General features: G+C 40.9%; 1 protein-coding gene across 1 annotated transcript in view; it reads left to right on the forward strand.

Annotated features, from left to right (window-relative positions):
- The window catches only part of LOC142741376 (amine oxidase [flavin-containing]-like), a 78,432-nt gene that overhangs the window by 13,918 nt on the left and 44,466 nt on the right, over positions 1-20,048 (forward strand). Inside the window, exons 2-3 of the mRNA XM_075850758.1 lie at positions 19,072-19,166; positions 19,574-19,711. Coding sequence (XP_075706873.1) covers positions 19,072-19,166; positions 19,574-19,711 — 233 coding nt within the window. The remainder of the gene's footprint in view (positions 1-19,071; positions 19,167-19,573; positions 19,712-20,048) is intronic.

The raw sequence follows: 20,048 nt of genomic DNA on the forward strand, positions 1-20,048 counted from the left end.
ACAGGACATGTATCCCCTCTCCACAGGACATGTATCCCCTCTCCACAGGACATGTATCCCCTCTCCACAGGATCTCCACAGGACAGGGGATACATGTGTGATCGCTGGCAGTGATAGGGAGAACGGGGGACTGAAAGTCCCCTGAAGTTCTCCATCACAAACCTCGGACTTCCGGGTTCTGTGTCGGCAGCTCCATACAAATGAATGGAGCGCCGGTCGTGCTTGTGCGCATGCGTGACCAGCGCTCCTTTCATTTTTATTGAGCTGTGCAGACCCCGGAAGTCAGAGGTTAGTCATGGAGAACTTCAGGGGACTTTCAGGACATGTATCCCCTCTCCACAGGACATGTATCCCCTCTCCACAGGATCTCCACAGGACAGGGGATACATGTGTGATCGCTGGCAGTGATAGGGAGAACGGGGGACTGAAAGTCCCCTGAAGTTCTCCATCACAAACCTCGGACTTCCGGGTTCTGTGTCGGCAGCTCCATACAAATGAATGGAGCGCCGGTCGTGCTTGTGCGCATGCGTGACCAGCGCTCCTTTCATTTTTATTGAGCTGTGCAGACCCCGGAAGTCAGAGGTTAGTCATGGAGAACTTCAGGGGACTTTCAGTCCCCCGTTCTCCCTATCGCTGCCAGCGATCACTCATGTATCCCCTATCCTGTGGAGATCCTGTGGAGAGGGGATACATGTATTTTGTAGGACACACTGTAGGTCGCATTTTTTTGGGAGAGGGGACGCTGTATGGCGTTCCCTACGGGGGGGGGGGGGAACGCTGTATGGCGTTCCCTACAGGGGGGGGTGGCTGTATGGCGTTCCCTACAGGGGGGGGCTGTATGGCGTACTCTACAGGGGGGGGCTGTATGGCTTTCTCTGCAGGGGGGGCTGTATGGCGTTATCTACAGGGGGGCTGTATGGCGTTATCTACAGGGGGATGTATGGCGCTATCTACAGAGGGGGGCTGTATGGCGTTATCTACAGGGGGGGCTGTAAAAAAGGCACTATCTACAAGGGGGGGGGGGTTGTGTGACACCCGGGGGAGGGGGGCCCCAGTCAAAAGTTTGCTATGGGGCCCAGTCTTTCCTAGTTACGCCCCTGTGTAGCACAGTGGCGTAACTACCGCTGTAGCAGCCGTAGTGACTGCTACGGGGCCCGCAGCATGAGGGGGACCCTGCCATGGCCGGAGGCTCCGCTAGCAGCTGCTATGGCTGCTACAGCGCGACATCACTGAAGGGGTTGTTCCTACAAAAGACATGCATCCCCTATCCACGGGATAGGGGATACATGTGGGATCGCTGGGAGGCGATGAGAACGGGGGACCGAAAGTCCCCCGAAGTTCTTCATGACAGACCTCGGACTTCCAGGGTCTGTCAGCAGCTCCATAGAGATGAATTGTGCACCGGTTGCGCTTGTGCGCGACCAGCGCTACTTTCATTTTTATTGAACTGCGAAGACCCCTGAAGTCCGAGGTTTCTCATGGAGAACTTCAGGGGACTTTCAGTCCCCCGTTCTCCTTATCGCTGCCAGCGATCACACATGTATCCCCTATCCTGTGGATAGGGGACACATCTCTTTTGTAGGACAAATTATAGGCCGTTTTTTTTTTGGGGGGGGTGGGTTGGAGGCTGTATGGCATTACCGATAGCGGGGTTTAGGGCTGTATGGTGTTATCTACAGGGGGGTTTGGGGCTGTATGGTGTTATCTACAGGGGGGCTGTATGGCGTTATCTACAGGGGGAGGGCAGTATGACGTTATCTACAGGGGCTGTATGGCGTTATCTACAGGGGGATGTATGGCGTTATCTACAGGGGCTGTATGGCGTTATCTACAGGGGGATGTATGGCGTTATCTACAGGGGCTGTATGGTGTTATCTACAGGGGGGACTGTATGGCATTATCTACAGGGGGGCTGTAAGGCGTTATCAACAGGGGGCTGTATATGGCGCTATCTATAGGGGGCGCTGTATGGCGGAATCTATAGGGCGGCACTATCTACATGGGGGGTTGTGTGATACCCAGGGGAGGGGGGCCCCAGTCAAAAGTTTGCTATGGGGCCCTGTCTTTCCTAGTTACGCCCCTGATGTAGCATCTAATCCTTTTATCAGAATGACAAGATGGAATCTTAGGAGTCAAAAACAACCTTGACTCCCTTAATTAAATGAGATAAACGTAGCTGCCTAAATCCAGTATTATGTCAAATCCTTCTAAGAGCCCTATTTAAACACTGGACGCAACAAGTCATCCTATTAGAGTACCTTCTGTTATAAATTAAATAGCGCTGTGACTTGTATTCTCCAACGAGACAAAATATTAGCAAAACATGAATTCCCATCAGTTTATAAAATACACTGTATCCATACCAGTGCCAAAAAATGTATATCAAGTAAGCGAATAACAAGCTGGCGATAGACCAACTCAATCCAACATTCGATCCAATAATCAGGTCATAGCGAGGACGAGGAATTTCAAGTAATATTGACATTTAGAAGTGCTTGTTATTGCTCAAAAGTCACATATCCTTGATTTGGAAGATATTCAGAGAATGTCACCAAAAAATTTAAATTTTACATGTAACTACAATTTCTTATTTTTATTTATTTTCAGTCATTTGTTGATATCTGTTTCTGAAGTTTGAACCCGTTCATGCCTCTAATATGTAGATTCACATCCTAGCCTCATATGCCCCGTGAAGCCAGGGCATGAATCTACAGTCCCATGTGTGAGCCTACATAGCGCTGAGGAGAGCGCTCTGACACTGGCACTTTCAGTGTCCCCGGCACCACAGCAACCTGATCACTGATAGTCGAACCAATTGATTAACGAATCATGTGACCTCTGAAAAGCTTGTTTGCAAAAAAAACTTGTCACACTTGTCCTCTACTCCCAGCTTCGCAGCTCCTCCCGCTGGCTAATCACTTAGGTGGCATGATCAGTGCAGTAGTTAAAGCACTGATGCCAGTTCTGTACATTTATTGCATGGTGCGGCAAGGGGTAAAAAAATGTAAGCATAAAAAAATAAAAAGTAAAAGGTTAAACATGCAATTATAATTTTGTAAGCCTAAAGTTGATCAGTTATATGTCAGTATTCCTTTTAAACAAGCATCAAACAAAATAGTGATATCCATATAATAGTTTAACCCCTAGCCGCACAACTCAGTAACTCAGTAACAGCGTCTCAGACAGCTGACACACCACTGTTGCTGGTCCATTGCTACTGATTTTGGCAATTAACTCCATAAATGTGGCGATCGATTTTTCTGCAATAAACCTGTGAGGTCAAAATGCTAATTGTACCCATAAAAGAATTCCTTGAGGGGTGTAGTTTCCAAAATGGGGTCACTTTTGGAGGGTTTCACATACTGTTTTGGTCTTTCCAGGGCACTCCAAAATGCAAATGGCGCTCCTTAAAGGGAATGTGTTGCCAGCAAAACATGTTTTTTTTTTTTTAATTAAACATTTAGTGTGTAGGTGATTAAACATTGTTCAAATTTTTTTTATTTTTTTCACGAGTCAGGAAATATTATAAATTAGATTCTAATTTATAATATTTCCCATCGCTGGTCACTAGATGGAGCTATTCCCAAAATTGCAGCATTGCAAAATTGGGAAAAAAAGCACTCGCTCTAGTGAGCTCTGAGAATCCCCCCCTCCTTTATCCTGGCTAGTGCCGGGATAAACGAGGGGTTTGAACGGTCTAACCTCCTACACTGTGTGTCGCCATTTTTTGAGCTAACACACAGTGTAGTAGGTTTACATACAGTAGTAAACACACACAAACACGAACATACATAGAAATCTCTTACCTGCTCCTGCCGCCGCGGCTCCTTCCGGCCCGTCCGCTCCGTCTGCTGCCGCTGGTCCAAGTGCACAAGTCCGGAAGCCGCGACCGGAAGTAGTAATCTTACTGTCCGGCCGCGACTTCCGGTCCACAGGAAAATGGCGCCGGACGGCGCGCATTTCAAATTGGACTGTGTGGGAGCGGCGCATGCGCAGTTCCCACACAGACGGCGTACACAGAAGTGGATGGGACGGGACCCGTTCGCAGTCCCTATGGGACTGTGGCTGCCGTATTCCATGTCTGTATGTGTCGTTAATCGACACATACAGAAATGGAAAAAAAAATGGCAGCCCCCATAGGGAAAAAAAAGTGTAAAAATAAGAAAAAGTAAAACACAAACACACAAATAAATATAAACGTTTTTAATAAAGCACTAACATCTTTAACAAATTAAAAAAAAAATTGTGATGACACTGTTCCTTTAACTTCTGAGCCCTGTTATGGGTCCAAACAGCAGTTTATTACCATATATGGGGTATTGCCTTAATCGAGAGAAATTGCTTTACAAATGTTGGGGTGCTTTTTCTCCTTTATTCCTTGTAAAAATTCAAAATTTCTATTTTTATTTTCACAGACTAATTCCAGTAAATTTAGCAAAACACCTGTGGGGTCAGAATACCTCTAGATAAATTCCTTGTGGGTGTAGTTTCCAAAATGGGGTCACTTTTGGGAGTTTCGACTGTTTTGACACCACAAGAATTCTTCACCCGGAAATGGTGCCTAAAATATATTCTAAAAAAAGGAGGCCCCAAAATCCTCTAGGTGCTCCTTTGCTTCTGAGGCCGGTGCTTCAGTCCACAAGCACGCTAGGGTCACATGTGGGATATTTCTAAAAACTGCAAAATCTGGGCAATAATTATTAAGTTGCATTTTTCTGGAAATTCCTGTTAAACGCCTTAAAGAGGCTCTGTCACCACATTATAAGTGGCCTATATTGTACATGATGTGATCGGCGCTGTAATGTAGATTACAGCAGTGCTTTTTTATTTTAAAAAACAATCATTTTTGACGGAGTTATGACCTATATTAGCTTTATGCTAATGAGTTTCTCAATGGACAACTGGGCGTGTTTTACTTTAATTACCAAGTGGGCGTTGTACAGAGGAGTGTATGACGCTGACCAATGAGCGTCATACTCTTCTCTCCATTCATTTACTCTGCAGATAGCGATATAGCTATATCGCTATGTACAGCCACATACACAAACATGAACATTACTGCAGTGTCCTGATAATGAATATACATTACCTCCAGCCAGGACGTGATGTCTATTCAGAATCCTGACCACTTCTGTAGCGTCTCTGTGCTCTACAGCAAGTCAAGCGTAATCTCACGAGACTATACCTGCTATGCTGTAAATCACAGAGACGCTACAGAATTGGTCAAGATTCTGAATACACATCACATCCTGACTGGAGGTAATGTATTTTCACTGTCAGGACACTGCAGTAAGATTAATGTGGGTGTGTGTGGTAGCAGAAGTGTATGACGCTGATTGGTCACTGATTGGTCAGCGTCATACACTTCTCTCCACAACGCCCACTTGGTTAAAAAGTAAAACACGCCCATTTGTCCATTGAGAAACTTATTAGCATAAAGCTAAAATAGTTCATAACTCCGTCAAAAATTATCGTTTTTCTAAATATAAAACACTGCTGTAATCTACATTAAAGCGCCGATCACATTATGTACAATATAGGCCACTTATAATGTGGTGACAGATCCTCTTTAAGGGTTAAGAAACTTTCTCAATGTTTTGCATACTTTGAGGGGATACAGTTTTTAAAATGGGGGGACTTTTTAATATATAAGGCCCTCAAAGCAACTTCAGAACTGAACTGGTCCCTGAAAAAATAGCCTTTTGAAATTTTCTTAAAAATGTGAGAAATTGCTTCTAAAATTCTAAGCCTTGTAACGTCCTAGAAAAATAAAAGGATGTTCAAAAAACAATGCAAACATAAAGTAAACATTTGGGAAATGTAAACTAGTAACTATTTTGTGTGGTATTACTATCTGTTTTGCAAGCAGATACATTTCAATTTAGAAAAATGCTAATTTTTGCAAATTTTCTCAAAATTCTGGTGTTTCTCACAGAAAAATATTGAATTTATCGACCAAATCTCTTCACTCATATAAAGTACAACATGTCACAAGAAAACAGTCTTTGAATCACTTGGATAAGTAAAAGCATTCCAAAGTTATTACCACATAAAGTAACACATGTCAGATTTGAAAAAAAAATAAATCGGCTGTATCCACAAGGCCAAAACACGCTGTGTCATGAAGGGGTTAAATCAGTACTACAAAAACTGCATAGAAATTCACTTGGGTAGAAGCAATGAGTGAATATTATTGTATCATTCTATAATATGAATAGTACAAAAATGTTTATCTCAAAATGCTACCCAAAAAAAAATGAAAGCTAGGCAAAAAACAACACAAAAAACAAACAAACAACAACCAAGGTGTTTTACAGCTACATAGGCTTAAAAATATATTAATTGTAAACTATAGAATAGTTAGAGGTTAGAATTCTAATAAGTATTTGTGTTATGCTCTTAAAAGTTTGCTCCCAGCATATTGTATGTGAAGCGTGATTAAAGATTCAGCTGCAGACATCGCCCTGTCACTGTATCTACCCGTAGATACATCTTGGTTTAATGTTGCCATGGTAACTTGTGAGAACCTGAAGCAACAATAGCATTGGTAAAATGATCTAAGCATATGCCATCCATCAGCCTGCCCCAGGCGTCCAACAAGAGATATGTACTACTTCCCTCTTTCAACTAATCGTATGAGGGTCATTTAGTGCAGCAATCCATATGAATTTACAACAATTTAAGTCAGATCATAACATGCACTTATAAGGATTTGCCGTCATGATCAAATAAATTCCCTCCTCTCTCTATCAAGTCTAGACAAATATAATGTAACCTATAAGTACAGTAAATGATAATGTAATCCCTCAAGCAAATTATTTACGTTTCTCGCAATTAAAAAAATTATCCTATAGAAATGCTTTATAGTGAATACATGAATGTAGAGTGATTTCACTGCTTGAGACCACTTTTCTCTGCCCTTCAAGGATTCACCTTGAAGGGCGGAATGGTGCCATTCTGTTAATGGGGTTGTCCAGTCATAAGAAATTGATGGCCTAGTCTCAGGATAGGCTATCAATATCTGATCGATAGGGGTCTGACTCCCAGCACCCCCACTGATCAGCTGCTTTGAAGGGGCTGTGGCGCTCATATGAGCGCTGCTTATTCTTCATTCCTTATCTGCTCGTACTGTGAATCACATGTAGCGGCTGTTCACAGTATTACAGTCTTCTCCCATTGAAGTGAATAGGTGAAGGCTTTAATACTGTCAACTGCCGCTACAAGTGTGTTGGCAATTCACAGTATGAGCAGTGACCGTAATAAAGGGCAAGCAGCGCTCATACAATTTCCACATCCCCTTCAAAACAGCTGATTGGTGGGGGTGCCGGGAGTCGGTTTCCCACCAATCAGATATTGATAGCCTATCCTGAGGATAGGCCATTCATTTCTTATGCTGGACAACCCCTTTAAGCAGATGTGAGGGGCACTGTATAATCATCTAACAGAATGGGCTATATATTTGATAACATATATGTTATTCTGTATAAACATACAAGGTAAGAGTGCATGCACACTTCCGTATTGCAGCTGTATTTTTGGGGCCCTGCTTTCCTTTTTATACAGAGGTATACAGAGTTTTCCTGTTGGATTGAAACATACAGTATGTTTGAATATTCCAAAAATTTTAATTCTAAACACAATATTAATTATAGATAAGTAATATGCAACATTTTTGTTATGGTATGATTAATTCGAATAAGGCCTGTTAATTTACGTAAAGCACAAAGGACCAGAGTTCTTGCGTTTGGACATATAATGAGATAAAAAGAGAATACTGATAGTATATTACTCGAACATCAAAAATAATAATACCAATATATTTTACAAAGTGTAATTACAAAGGCACAATTCTAATTGCACTGAATGTTACTGGTTCCGTTTTCAGCACTAATCATTTTACGCTCATTCTAAGTCTTTTTGTTTTCGTTTCTGATTTCTTATTTAGCCATGATCATTTTTCTTAATAAAAGTAATAGTATTTGATGATACCAAAGGACAGATGTAATAGGGTTGTCTTAAAGCATTATTCAATTAAAGCAAAGCCACCAGTCGCCGCTGGCATGGACTGCTGTGCTTGCCATTAGACTTATCTAAAAATAAAGCATTCCCCCAAGTGGCAATAAACATAATAGAAGCTAATGTAATTTAATCTATATAAAATGTAATAATGCTACAGTTATTCAATTAATTATCTCTCTTTTGTAATATACTTATTGTTACACAAGATGCTACATAATAATAATATTACTACTTTACAATAGTATCAGAAAAAGTTAAAGCATAATAAGTGAACAAGGAATGATAGATATGAATGATAGGTAATCATTTAAGTTTAAAACTAGGCAACAATGGGACCTCTCAAATTTTTCATCAACAAACCAGTATACGGTATGTGGTATTAATGTGCAGGTCTGAACATATACTTCATGTGAATGACAAGGAGGGAGATGCCAGGCTCTATAATATACTTAATAATTCCCTGCCATGTCTGCCTACTGTAGAAGGCAATGAAATGTCAACTTTTTTTTCAAGTATTCTAAATTTAATTGGAATTTTTGTGAGTTTAAAATGTCAGGTTTTCGATACATTAACTTTTTCATTCCCTGCTATCAGTGCTTACCATATATTATTAATTATGTATTCTTCTATTTTTGGAATCTGGGACTATTATTTACTACTTCAGTCTTTGATTTGTGCTATTAGTTTATTCAGATGTTATTATTAATTATTATTATTATTATTATGATTATTATTATTATTATTATTATTATAATATGTATTATGCAAATTGTAAAAAGAAGCCAGGAACAAGCTGTACAAGCAAGCTCTTAAGGCCTCATGCACACTTCCGAGTGCCATTGAATGGCCGCTAATGGCGGTTCCGTGAATCACGGACCGCACACGGATGGCTTCCGTGTGCAGTCCGTTGTTTCACGGACCAAATCAATGCAAAGGCCGAGACTGTTTCGTCAAAAACGGGCAGGACTAGTACCTGCCCTATTTTTAACGGAACGGCCGCACAGCCCCAATAAAATTAATATGTCAGGGTTCTATCTGTTAAAACAACAAATAGCACCCTGACAAAAAAAAAACAGAAGTGGGCATGAGGCCTTAGAGGGACAACACGTGTGTAGTGAAGAAGGCTACAAATAGAAAAATAGCAAGCATAAAGGCATACTGGCAGATTTACGAATATTGTCTAAGTTTTAGACAGTGTAAACTTAGACAAGGCAGTCAGTAGATGCGTGAAATTTCTCAAACTGGTACATGTTATAGGATAAATTTGGCGCATCTATGAAATGTTAGACGCTTTTCTCTTCCATATACGACCTGTTGGTTGCCTCAGTTTACGCTAGTGTTTTGTACCAAAATGTTGGCGCACAGTGGTGCATCTTAAGCTTCACCTCCTTTCTGCTAAACCACACCCCTTTTACACCAAGTCACGCCCCCTTGTTGAGTGTGGCTCAAAAGTGTCTGAAACAGTTAATAAATTTCTGGTGCATTTTGAATCGTAAATCTGCCCCATAGAGTAACAATGCTCTTTTGTTTCATGATATTTACTCATGTAGTATGAATAGGACTTTGAAAGTGTATAGGTTAGAATTTAAAAAAATTCTTTACTTACAACTAGTAAATGTACTCAAAGGAAGTAAGTGTGGCACATTTTTTTATACAGATTTTTTTATACCTGTCTTTTGGCATAAACGCATTGAAAAATATGTAATTATGTGGTGATTGCTGCACAGTGAAGAGATGTGTACATACCACTCACACGGCGCATTATCAATAAATCTCCCACATTGTATTTTGTACATAGATTTATAGATCATTTCAGATTTATATATACGTCACTTGCCATAATAACAATGTCGCTCGTCCTTCTGTGTAATCTGGAGAAAATGAGGCATCACACAGTACCGTCTACCTTTTCTTAAACCCTTGGAGACATGGCCAATTAGAGTTTTTTAATTTTCATAGCCCCCCCCCCTTCCAAAAAGGCATAACCTCTTTGATTTTTTGTCGACAAAGCAGTATAAGGGCTTTTTTTTGGCGGGACAAGTTGTAGCTTGTCATGGCACCATTTATTGTACCGTATAATGTACTGCGAAGCTGAAAAAAATAATTTGTGGGGTGAAATGTGAAACCATCAGGCGGTAAAAAGTACATGTGCACCTTGTTGATACGATTACGGCGATACCAAATTTATAAGTTTTGTTTTTATGTTTTACCACTATTTTAAAAAAAAAAAAACTATTTGCTAAAAAAAAAGTGTTTTGTGTCGCCATGTTCTGAGAGCCATAAAGTTTTTCTTTTTCCATCAATTTAGAGATGTGGGGACTTAATTTTTGCGGGGCGGGATGTAGTGTTCACCGATACCATTTTGGGGTATATGCGACTTTTTGATCATTTTTTATTGCATTTTTTTGGAGAGCTGAGGTGACCAAAAAACGCAATTTCTGTGTTTTATATATATTTTTTTTACGCCATAAACCAAGCGATTTAAACAACACTATATTGTGATAGTTCGGACTTTTATAGACGTGGCAATACCAGTTATGTTAACTTTTATTTTTTTAACATTGATTTAAGGAAAAAATGGGAAAATTGGTGTTTTTTGAACATTTAATACTTTTTTTTTTGGAACATAAAAAAAAACTTTATTTAACTGTTTTTTACTTTTTTTTATTAGTCCCCCTAGAGGACTTGAAGCAGCGATTGTTGGATCGCTTGCATGATATATTGCAATACTAATGTATTGCAGTATATCGTGATACTGACAGTCTCCGTTGAAGCTTCAAAAGAAGTACAAAGATGGCAGATCTGGGGGCCTTCATTAGGACCGCAGCATGTTAAACGGGCGGAATCAAAGTGATCTTTGATTCTGCCCCCGTTGGAGTGAGGTGACGGCTGTATAACACAGCCGTCACCCGCTGAGTATGAAGCACGCTCAGCCCGTGAGTGCGCTCCATACTTCCCCTTGGCGAGATTTCAGTAATAGTTCGTAGTATGTCGCCAAGTGGTTAAAAGAGAAAGCTGAAGTTATAGGATTAGAAGGTCTAAAACGAGGGAACTGATTGTTGCTATGAGGTCCACTGGACTGCTCAATTATGGGACGGGAAGTGTTGCCTTCAGTCAGATAAGCTCTGCTCATAAAAGGCCTGTAAATTCAACTTCTGCTAATCCATCTTAGAAATATGTTTTTAGAAAACTTTCACATTTTTAAACTTACCCTTAGGGAGCAACTCCACAAGGAATTCCTTTAAATGTCACATTCATCCACCATGGTTAGATGCTGCCGGACTTTAGTGCTTGGCTGAATCAAAATGTCCCACATAAAGAAAAACTCAGTTTTTGTACAAGGATACTGATTCAAGTCCAGCATTAATATATAAATAAATTAGGTCTGGAAATTCTCCCATCCCTTGTTTAATATTACTTTTAATCCCAATTATTTTACACTGTTTTGGTCATAAAAATCTGGGTCTAAATCAGGACTAATCCCATAAAATCATATGCCCTAGACCTCCATTGACCCACTTACCATGTCAACCATACCATCCTGATGAAAGTTGGATTTTTTTATCAGATCTATCCACTGTTTATCATACTTATAGGGTATACTCGCAACAGATTTGCTACATCTGAATGGGTCTTGCGGAAAAACTATGCAGATGCTGCAGTAACAACCCCACTCAAATGTATGAAACCATTTCCGCGACATATCTGCCATACACGGGAGCATACCAATATAGGGATGCAATTATGATACCTATATAAAAATACAGCATATGGTTCCATTTTACATTTTGTGTTACTGGACCACCTTTGGCTCTACTGAATCTATATATTAAATGAATGTTAACATTTACAATTAAAAGTCTAATATTCTATTATTAAAATATATGCCCTTGGTTAGTTAGAAGATTGCATAAGGAGCAGCTCCCAAATAGATTGCAATTTCCCAAAGCTACAAGCTGACATGAACACAGACCAGGGAAGCTGCTATCATGTAACTATAGGGAATTTGCACCTTGTATTTCTTGTACACAATATTATTATGAGATATCAGCTGGCTTCTGTAAAGGTCAGTGGTACAGAAAAGCAGGAAATTGATATGGACAGCCGGCATTAAACATTACTCCGTCAGATAAGGACAATATTTGATTTAGGTAAAGTCATAAAAAGCCATATCAGTGCTGCAGCTGGCCTGATGTGTATTCATACTACTTATGGGCTTTGTGCAAGGAATTTACTGTAAATTAAAGATGATGGTCTGAGAAATCCCGCTACATTACTCGAGGAAGTATTGCAAATGGTTATTTTCTTATCCGCACCTCAACTACAACCGAAATCATGTTGTTCATTTTGGGCAGTGGTGACCTTTCACAAATTAATTTCCTGCTTGGAAGGTGACAAAGAAAGGTGACTGAGCAGGTCTTTCACATTGGCTATTTAAATTTTTTTTTTAGGGCTCAGTAAAAGGCAAAAAAGTCACTTGCCAAATTCTAATTCTTCATGACACACTTTACACTCTATCATGTGTATTTAGTTATTTTTTTCATATATATATATATATATATATATATATATATATATATATATATATATATATATACCAAAGACAGAGAACAAGTAACAGCACCAGGACTTCAGCGTTAGGGAGATGTTGGTTTATTCACCACCAGGTGGAAGAATGAGCAACGTTTTGGTTCACACCTGAACCTTTCTCAAGCTAATTCAAACAGTGTATAATACCACATATATATAGGAGGATACACAGAGTATACAGTAAACAGTGCAATTACATAATACGCATAAAAAAATGAATCCATATATAAAAAGTATGTTCATACAATTAGTGAAAACATATATTAAAGTGACCAGTGCATTTATTTTAGTACATAACACAGGTAATACTATAATTACCCTATTCAGTGATATCATATCCTAATGAAGGGGCGGAGCAGAGGAATCATATCCAAAACGAATTAGAGTACAGAAAAATAGGACTTGTGCTATAGAACTTACATTATCGGCTCTCGGTGAAGCATGGAACAAGCAATGGCGTCCCACGATCAGTAATGCGCATGCGCAAGATGGCGGACTGCCGGAAGTGCGTCACATGGAACGCATCCCCGGAACTTGTTCTCTGTCTTTGGTATTCAATTCTAAGGAGTCGATTCGTCCTTCTACTGGTAACGTGCACATGGCCTGATGTTCAGTCTGCATTGAGTGCTGTGTTTTCCTCTACTCTATATATATATATATATATTGATGTATTTGTATGATTTTAACTTTATTAGATTACATTGTATTACTTTAACTCAGCAGACCTGTTTCTTCTAATTCCATACAAGCCCTTACAAGCATCAATGCTATTTAATAAGATGTTTTCTTATTTTGCAACAGGTGCAAAGCCAATAGATCGTTCCTTTAGCATATATTTCTTTAAAGGGAATGTGTTACCAGCAAAACATGTTTGTTTTTTTTTTAGTTAAACAATTAGTGTGTGGGTGATTAAACATTGATCTAATTTTTTTTATTTTTTTCACTTGTCAGGAAATATTATAAATTGGATTCAATTTATAATATTTCCCAGCACTGGTCACTAGATGGAGCAATTCCCAAAATTGCAGCATTGCATGTGGTAAAGCAACCACATTGCTTTATGCTGCAAAATTGGGGAAAAATCCCTCGCTCTAGTGAGCTCTCAGAATCCCCCCCTCCTTTATCCTGGCTAGTGCCAGGATAAACGAGGGGTTTGAACGGTCTAACCTCCTACACTGTGTGTCGCCATTTTTTGAGCTAACACACAGTGTAAAAGGTTTACATACACTAGTAAACACACAGTATAACACTTACATACACAGAAATCACTTACCTGCTCCAGTCGCCGCCGCTCCCTCCGGTCCGTCCGCTCCGTCTGCTGCCGCTGCTCCATGTGCACAAGTCCGGAAGCCGCGACCGGAAGTAGTAATCTTACTGTCCGGCCGCGACTTACGGTCCACAGGAAAATGGCGCCGGACGGCGCGCATTTCAAATTGGACTGTGTGGAAGCGGCGCATGCGCCGTTCCCACACACACGGCATACACCATAGTGGATGGAACGGGCCCCGTTCGCATTCCCTATGGGACTGGAGCTGCCGTATTCCATGTCTGTATGTGTCGTTAATCGACACACACAGAAATGGAAAAAAAAATGGCAGCCCCCATAGGGAAGAAAAAGTGTAAAAATAGAAAAAAGTAACACACAAACACACAAATAAATATAAAAGTTTTTAATAAAACCCTAACATAAAACTGATATAAAAAAAAATAATTTGGTGACACTGTTCCTTTAAGCTTGTGTCTATCATGATTCTCTATTTCTCTAAACACATAGATATCAATTGAAGTTCCTATAATAGGCTCTGCTGCTTAGGCCTCATGCACACGCCCGTGCCCGTAATCACGGTCCGCGATTGCGGGTACGGCCGGCCGCCGACGACTGCTCCCATTCAAAGTATGGGAGCACGGCCCATAAAAAACGAAAAGTAGGAGATGCTCCATAATTCCCGGCACGGTTCTACGGCTCAGGTACCTTTCCATAGCGATACGTTAAGGTGTCTGCGGCCAATAGAACTAGGCGGGTCCGTAATTGCAGACTGTATTACTGTCCGCAATTACGGAGATTTTTTTACGGTCGTGTGCATGGGTCCTTATTCTGTAACAAGGTTTCCCAAATGCAATTTAAAGTACTTGTATCCTCTTAAATAGTAGAAAACAGTGGGCCCACCTCAGGCACCAGTTTCCAGGTGCAACTGTAACCTCTGTACCTCATATATTTCATAACTCATATTTATGCCCCTGAAAATGCATACAGTGCAGTGATGTTACGGAATAATAAAAATCCTTACTGTTATGTCATAAAACCTGGATAATGCACACAATGATATCCTACTCCAGGTATAATAGATTCAGTAAAGACAACCCCTTTTAAAATGACAGCTGCCCCATCGATCAGCTGATATCCGATGGTCTGGCTTGTTTAAACCTCTGGCGATCAAATGTAATCACAGTGTAAGCCACATCTAGATAAACATTTCCCCTGCGGAGCAAGTGCAGTGGAAATGTAGCATCATATGCTGGCCATTCAAATGAATAGCCATGCATCATGTAATGCACGGACCGGAAAGGTCAACCAGAGCAGAAGTTACTCTTACAGAGTGGTCCCAAGGGGTCCCTTCAATGATGTCCATATGCCCTTAAAGGTCATATAGACGGGAGTTATCTATATGTGACAACCCCTGTAAGAATAAAAAGCTAAAGAAGGCCTGACATAACTATTTTTTTATACGTTTAAAACGTATAAACTCGCTTTTATAAGATATTTATGCAGTATTCTGTGGATATGTAACAAATGTCTACAATGGCATCACCCCTACAATATAGTCAGAAAGCAATAATTTGGAGAATGAGCATATACACTACATAGACAAAAGTTTTGGGATATCTGCACATTACACCTACAGGAGCTTTTCTAACATCCCGTTCTAAATCCATAGGCATTAATAAACAGTTTCAACTCTTCTGGAAAGACTTTATACAAGATTTTAGAATATATCTGTGGGAATTTTTGCCCATGCTTCCAGAAAAGCAATTGTGAGGTCCAGAGGCGTAACTAGGAAACTTTTTACTGTGCAACCATCAACCCGACAATGAACATTGTTAGTTCTGTGTGCAATGTAAAAATACAGCTAGGCCGCCAAGTGTACTCTAATTAACCTTTCGTTACAGGGCAACAAAAATTGTAACTAACAGTTAGGCACAGATATTTTAACATTTGTTATCACTTAATTATGTTATTTCATAGTCATAATAGTTATTTAAAAAACTGACCCAAAACTTAAAGCATCGGGACACACCCCTGCAGATAGTACCACACAGTCCCCCCTTGTACATAACGCCACATACTCTCCTTGTAAATAGTGCCACATACAACCGCTCCTGTAGATAGCGCCACACACAACCCTCCTTGTAGATAGTGCCCCACAGCCCCTTTGTAGATAATGCCACATAGCCCCCATGAAGATAGTGCCACACACAACCCCTCTTGTAGATAGTGCCACATACAACCCCTCTTGTAGACAGTGCCGCACACAACCCCTCTTGTAGATAGTGCCACATACCCCCCCTGTAGATAGTGCCACATAGCCCCCCTTGTAGATAATGCCACATAGCCCCCCATGTAGATAGTGCCACACAGCCCTGGGAGCCCCGTTGTAGATAGTGCCACCCCAAACAAATAAAAAAACTTATACTCACCAGGCCATGTTCCCATGACAAACAGAGCAGTTCCACAGCCTTTTCAGCAGCCGGAGACGGGACCCTTGCGCAGACCAGCGTGATGATTACGTCACCACGCCAGCCTGCGCAGCCCCACGGATCCTGTCCCAGCATCATATAGGCTGCAGGCCTAACGTGACCTGTGACCTAGTAAACGGCAGAGCAGGGAGCTATCTCCCTGCTCTGCAATAATATTCAACAATCTGCATCCTCAGATACAATTCAATGTAGCAGTCGGCCGGGGCCCAGGATGCCGGGTGCTAGTGAGGGGGTCCATGCCGTCCGGCCTAGCACATAATGTTATGTGTCGGGGGCCCCGTTGCAGCTGTAGTTACGCCACTGGTGAGGTCAGAAATTGATGTTGAATGAGGGGGCCTGGCTCACAATTTCCGTTCTAGTTCATCCCAACGGTGTTTGATGTGGTTAGATCTCTGTGCGAGCCTGCCAAGTTCTTCTACAACAAACTCACCCAACCATGGCTTTATGGACCTTGCTTGGTACACTGGGACACAGTCATGCTGAAACATGTTGATCGTGGAATATCTTGAACTCAATTAGCTCTTTAGAACAACCCATTCTTTCACAATGATAAAGGTGACTGCATGGCTAGGTGAATGTTTTTATACACCTGTAACAATGGGACTGAATGAAATGCCCAAATTTAATGATTAAGATGTGTTTCCCAATACTTTTTGTTCCATATAGTGTACATGTCTACCCAGTCATTGCACTTAACTGCCAAGCATCCAAATTTGTGTTCAACATATTCAACCTCACATTAGTGGTAACGTTGTCCATTAATGCGAACAGATCTCTCCTTTCTTTTTGTTCATGTAAATGTGCACGTCAGACAAGCTGCTAAAGGTCACAAAGTTCACACCATAAGACAGAAAATGCAAACTCAAAGTCTATCAACACCTTTGCACTAACATTTTTTTTTATTATTGTTAATTTGCTTCCTAAATGCTAAATTAAGCCACTTACTAAATAGTCTTCATTAAAAATGTCCTACCATTTTGCTGCTGTAGAGCCTACTCCTTCACCTAGCCGATGTCCTGCAAATTCTGACATAAATCCAACAGAACCCTGATCCTGTCAGGCAGATGTCAATTGCTCTATCTGCTCTCCCCCTGCTTTCTCTCAGGATTAGACATAGCAGCAGGTAGGGGGAAGCATGTACACAGCAGATCAGAGTATGGAGAGGGAGGGAAGCATTCAAGTCTATAGCGAGGTAGAGCACACAGGCTGTCAGTATCAGAGTATGTTCACACATGTCGGATTGGCTGCAGAAAATTCTGCAGCAAATCCTACCTAGATTCCACAGGGGATTCTGGCAGAAATTCCGCACCAAATTGTGTTTATTACGGTACAGCTTTTCGGCAAGATTTACCACTACGGGGAAGAGCAGAGAAGACAAAAAAAAAAAGACCATACTCACCTCTCTTGGCGCTCGCGTATCGAAACATCATTACAGAAGACCGGCTGCACAGAGACGGGAGCGCCAGGTTAGGTAACTATGTTTTTGTTTTTGAAAGCGGAAATACTATTCTTATTTGTTTTTTTGCAACTTGGAATTTTTTCAGGCGTTGCACAGCTATTCCACAACAAAAATATGCTACATTTGGCTTTTGCTGTGGATATTTACTTCCCCACTGAACTCAAAGGGGTTAATCTGCAACAATACAAAACCATTCCGCAGCACAAATTGACATCCGTACCGCAGGTCAATTTCTGCATAAAATCTCATCCACTTTGCTGCTACATTAGCACACTTCCTTCACAGTTTTAGCGGCCATTTTTGACGGATACGTATGCCTGTTTTGTTGTCCGTGTGCACTCCATGTTTCTGTTTCCGAGTGCCGAGCATGGTACTGTCCAGGGTGCTGAAAGAACAGGGTTGTTCAGCGCTAGTCACTGTACAGGGTGTGAAAGAGTTAATGGGCTGCACTGATCGGCAGTAACTCTTTCCGCACCCTGGACAGTGACTAGCCCTTAAGAATGACCATGCTCGGCACTCGCAAAATACAATTTTAATGAGATAAAAAAATCAGTTCATACTGACCCAGAACTCCCTGCATTTTCCTCCTGGCCGGCCCCCTGGGATAACGTTTCATCCCATGTCACCACTGTAGCCAATCACAGGCTGTAGTGGCGGTCACACCGGACTGGATGACGTCAGAAGGCCAGCCTCCTGGGATAACGCTTCATCCCACGTGACCATGGCTGCCGATTAGTGTAATATCTCTAATGTACTTCTGCCCGCCCACCCGTTGCTAGTGCCTTCAGTTTTTTTGACGGCCCCATTAACTTGCATGGGCCTCATGGTCACGGAATCTCGGACCAAAGTAGGACATGCTCTACTTTTGTTGGAACGGTGCAACGGGACCGTCAAAAAAACTGAAGTGTGCATGGCCCCATTGAAATGAATGTGTCAGGGTGATATCCATCAGAAAAACGGCTAGCACCCTGAAGAAAAAGACTGAAGTGGGCATGAAGCCTAATACACTGGGGTTGGGCAGGCCAGGACAGCAAAGTGAATTTCTGCCCAGTGTAAAGGAAAATGTAACATTCCTCCTCCTCTTTCTATGCACTTTCCTATGACCCCCTGGCCCACCTCCCTCTGTGATGCACAGTTAGGTTTCCTTTTTCCTTTATTAGAAAAAATAGTAACAAATTCACAAGTGTTTTATGAACCTTTTGCTCACATGAGTATGTCTCTGAGTGATGGCTTCTTGTCTTCCTTAGGTCTCTCAGCAGCTAAATTGCTAGTAGAGTCAGGACTGAGTGTAGTCGTGCTTGAAGCTCGAGATCGAGTTGGGGGACGAACTTTCACTGTAAAGGTGAGTTTTCTAGATAGAAATAAAAGGTAAATGGATAGAGTTATTAAGGAAGAGGTAACTGGTCTAAAATACTACTAAGAAGGAAAAAAGTTGCAAATTTGGCGCATGTTCGCATGCAACTTTTAAAGAGGCGCATTATACGCTTAAAAACTGGCATAAACACATTGACAAGTGTGGGCCATTATTTCTCTTCTACATTCTTTAATTTAATTAAAGAAACTAAAATTAAATGTATGATACATTTCCTTTAATAAAATAGGACACAGTACAGTGTAACAAGGTCGCTGATACTTTAAAATGGAAGGGACCTGATAATACCTAATCCAGTACCTTTTGCTTTTGTACCGGAGCAGAATTTGTAAATATTCCATACTGAATTCGAGTAATTTTACTGCTTTTCATATCAGAATAGCAAAGCAAAATATGTGGATCTCGGTGGTGCTTATGTGGGACCAACTCAGAACAGAATCATCAGAGTCGCCAAAGAACTTGGAGTGGAGACATATAAAGTAAATGAAGAGCAACATCTCGTTCATTATGTTAAGGTAACATGAAAATTTAAGTTGTCCAAGTTAATTGTACTTATTGCTTACAATCGTCATGGTAACAGGAAATTTATTATAATAACATATTTTATTAGTTGTGTTAGCAATACATTTTATATGGCATTTTAGGGTCAAATGTTTAAAAATTATAATTATCCAAGTATTTGTTGGGCCCTCGTGTACTATGTTGTTTCTCAAGAATGGACAGATCTAAACCTAGTATTTCCTGTACCATTAGAGTGAGCAATAAATGAGCAGACAAGCGCTAAAGGGAAAAAGAGGCATCAAAATAAAATAAAAACCTGTGCGCCTGTGTTGGCTGACAGGAGCAGATTGC

Source organism: Rhinoderma darwinii, chromosome 2 (assembly GCF_050947455.1).
Source record: "Rhinoderma darwinii isolate aRhiDar2 chromosome 2, aRhiDar2.hap1, whole genome shotgun sequence".
NCBI lineage: Eukaryota > Metazoa > Chordata > Amphibia > Anura > Rhinodermatidae > Rhinoderma > Rhinoderma darwinii.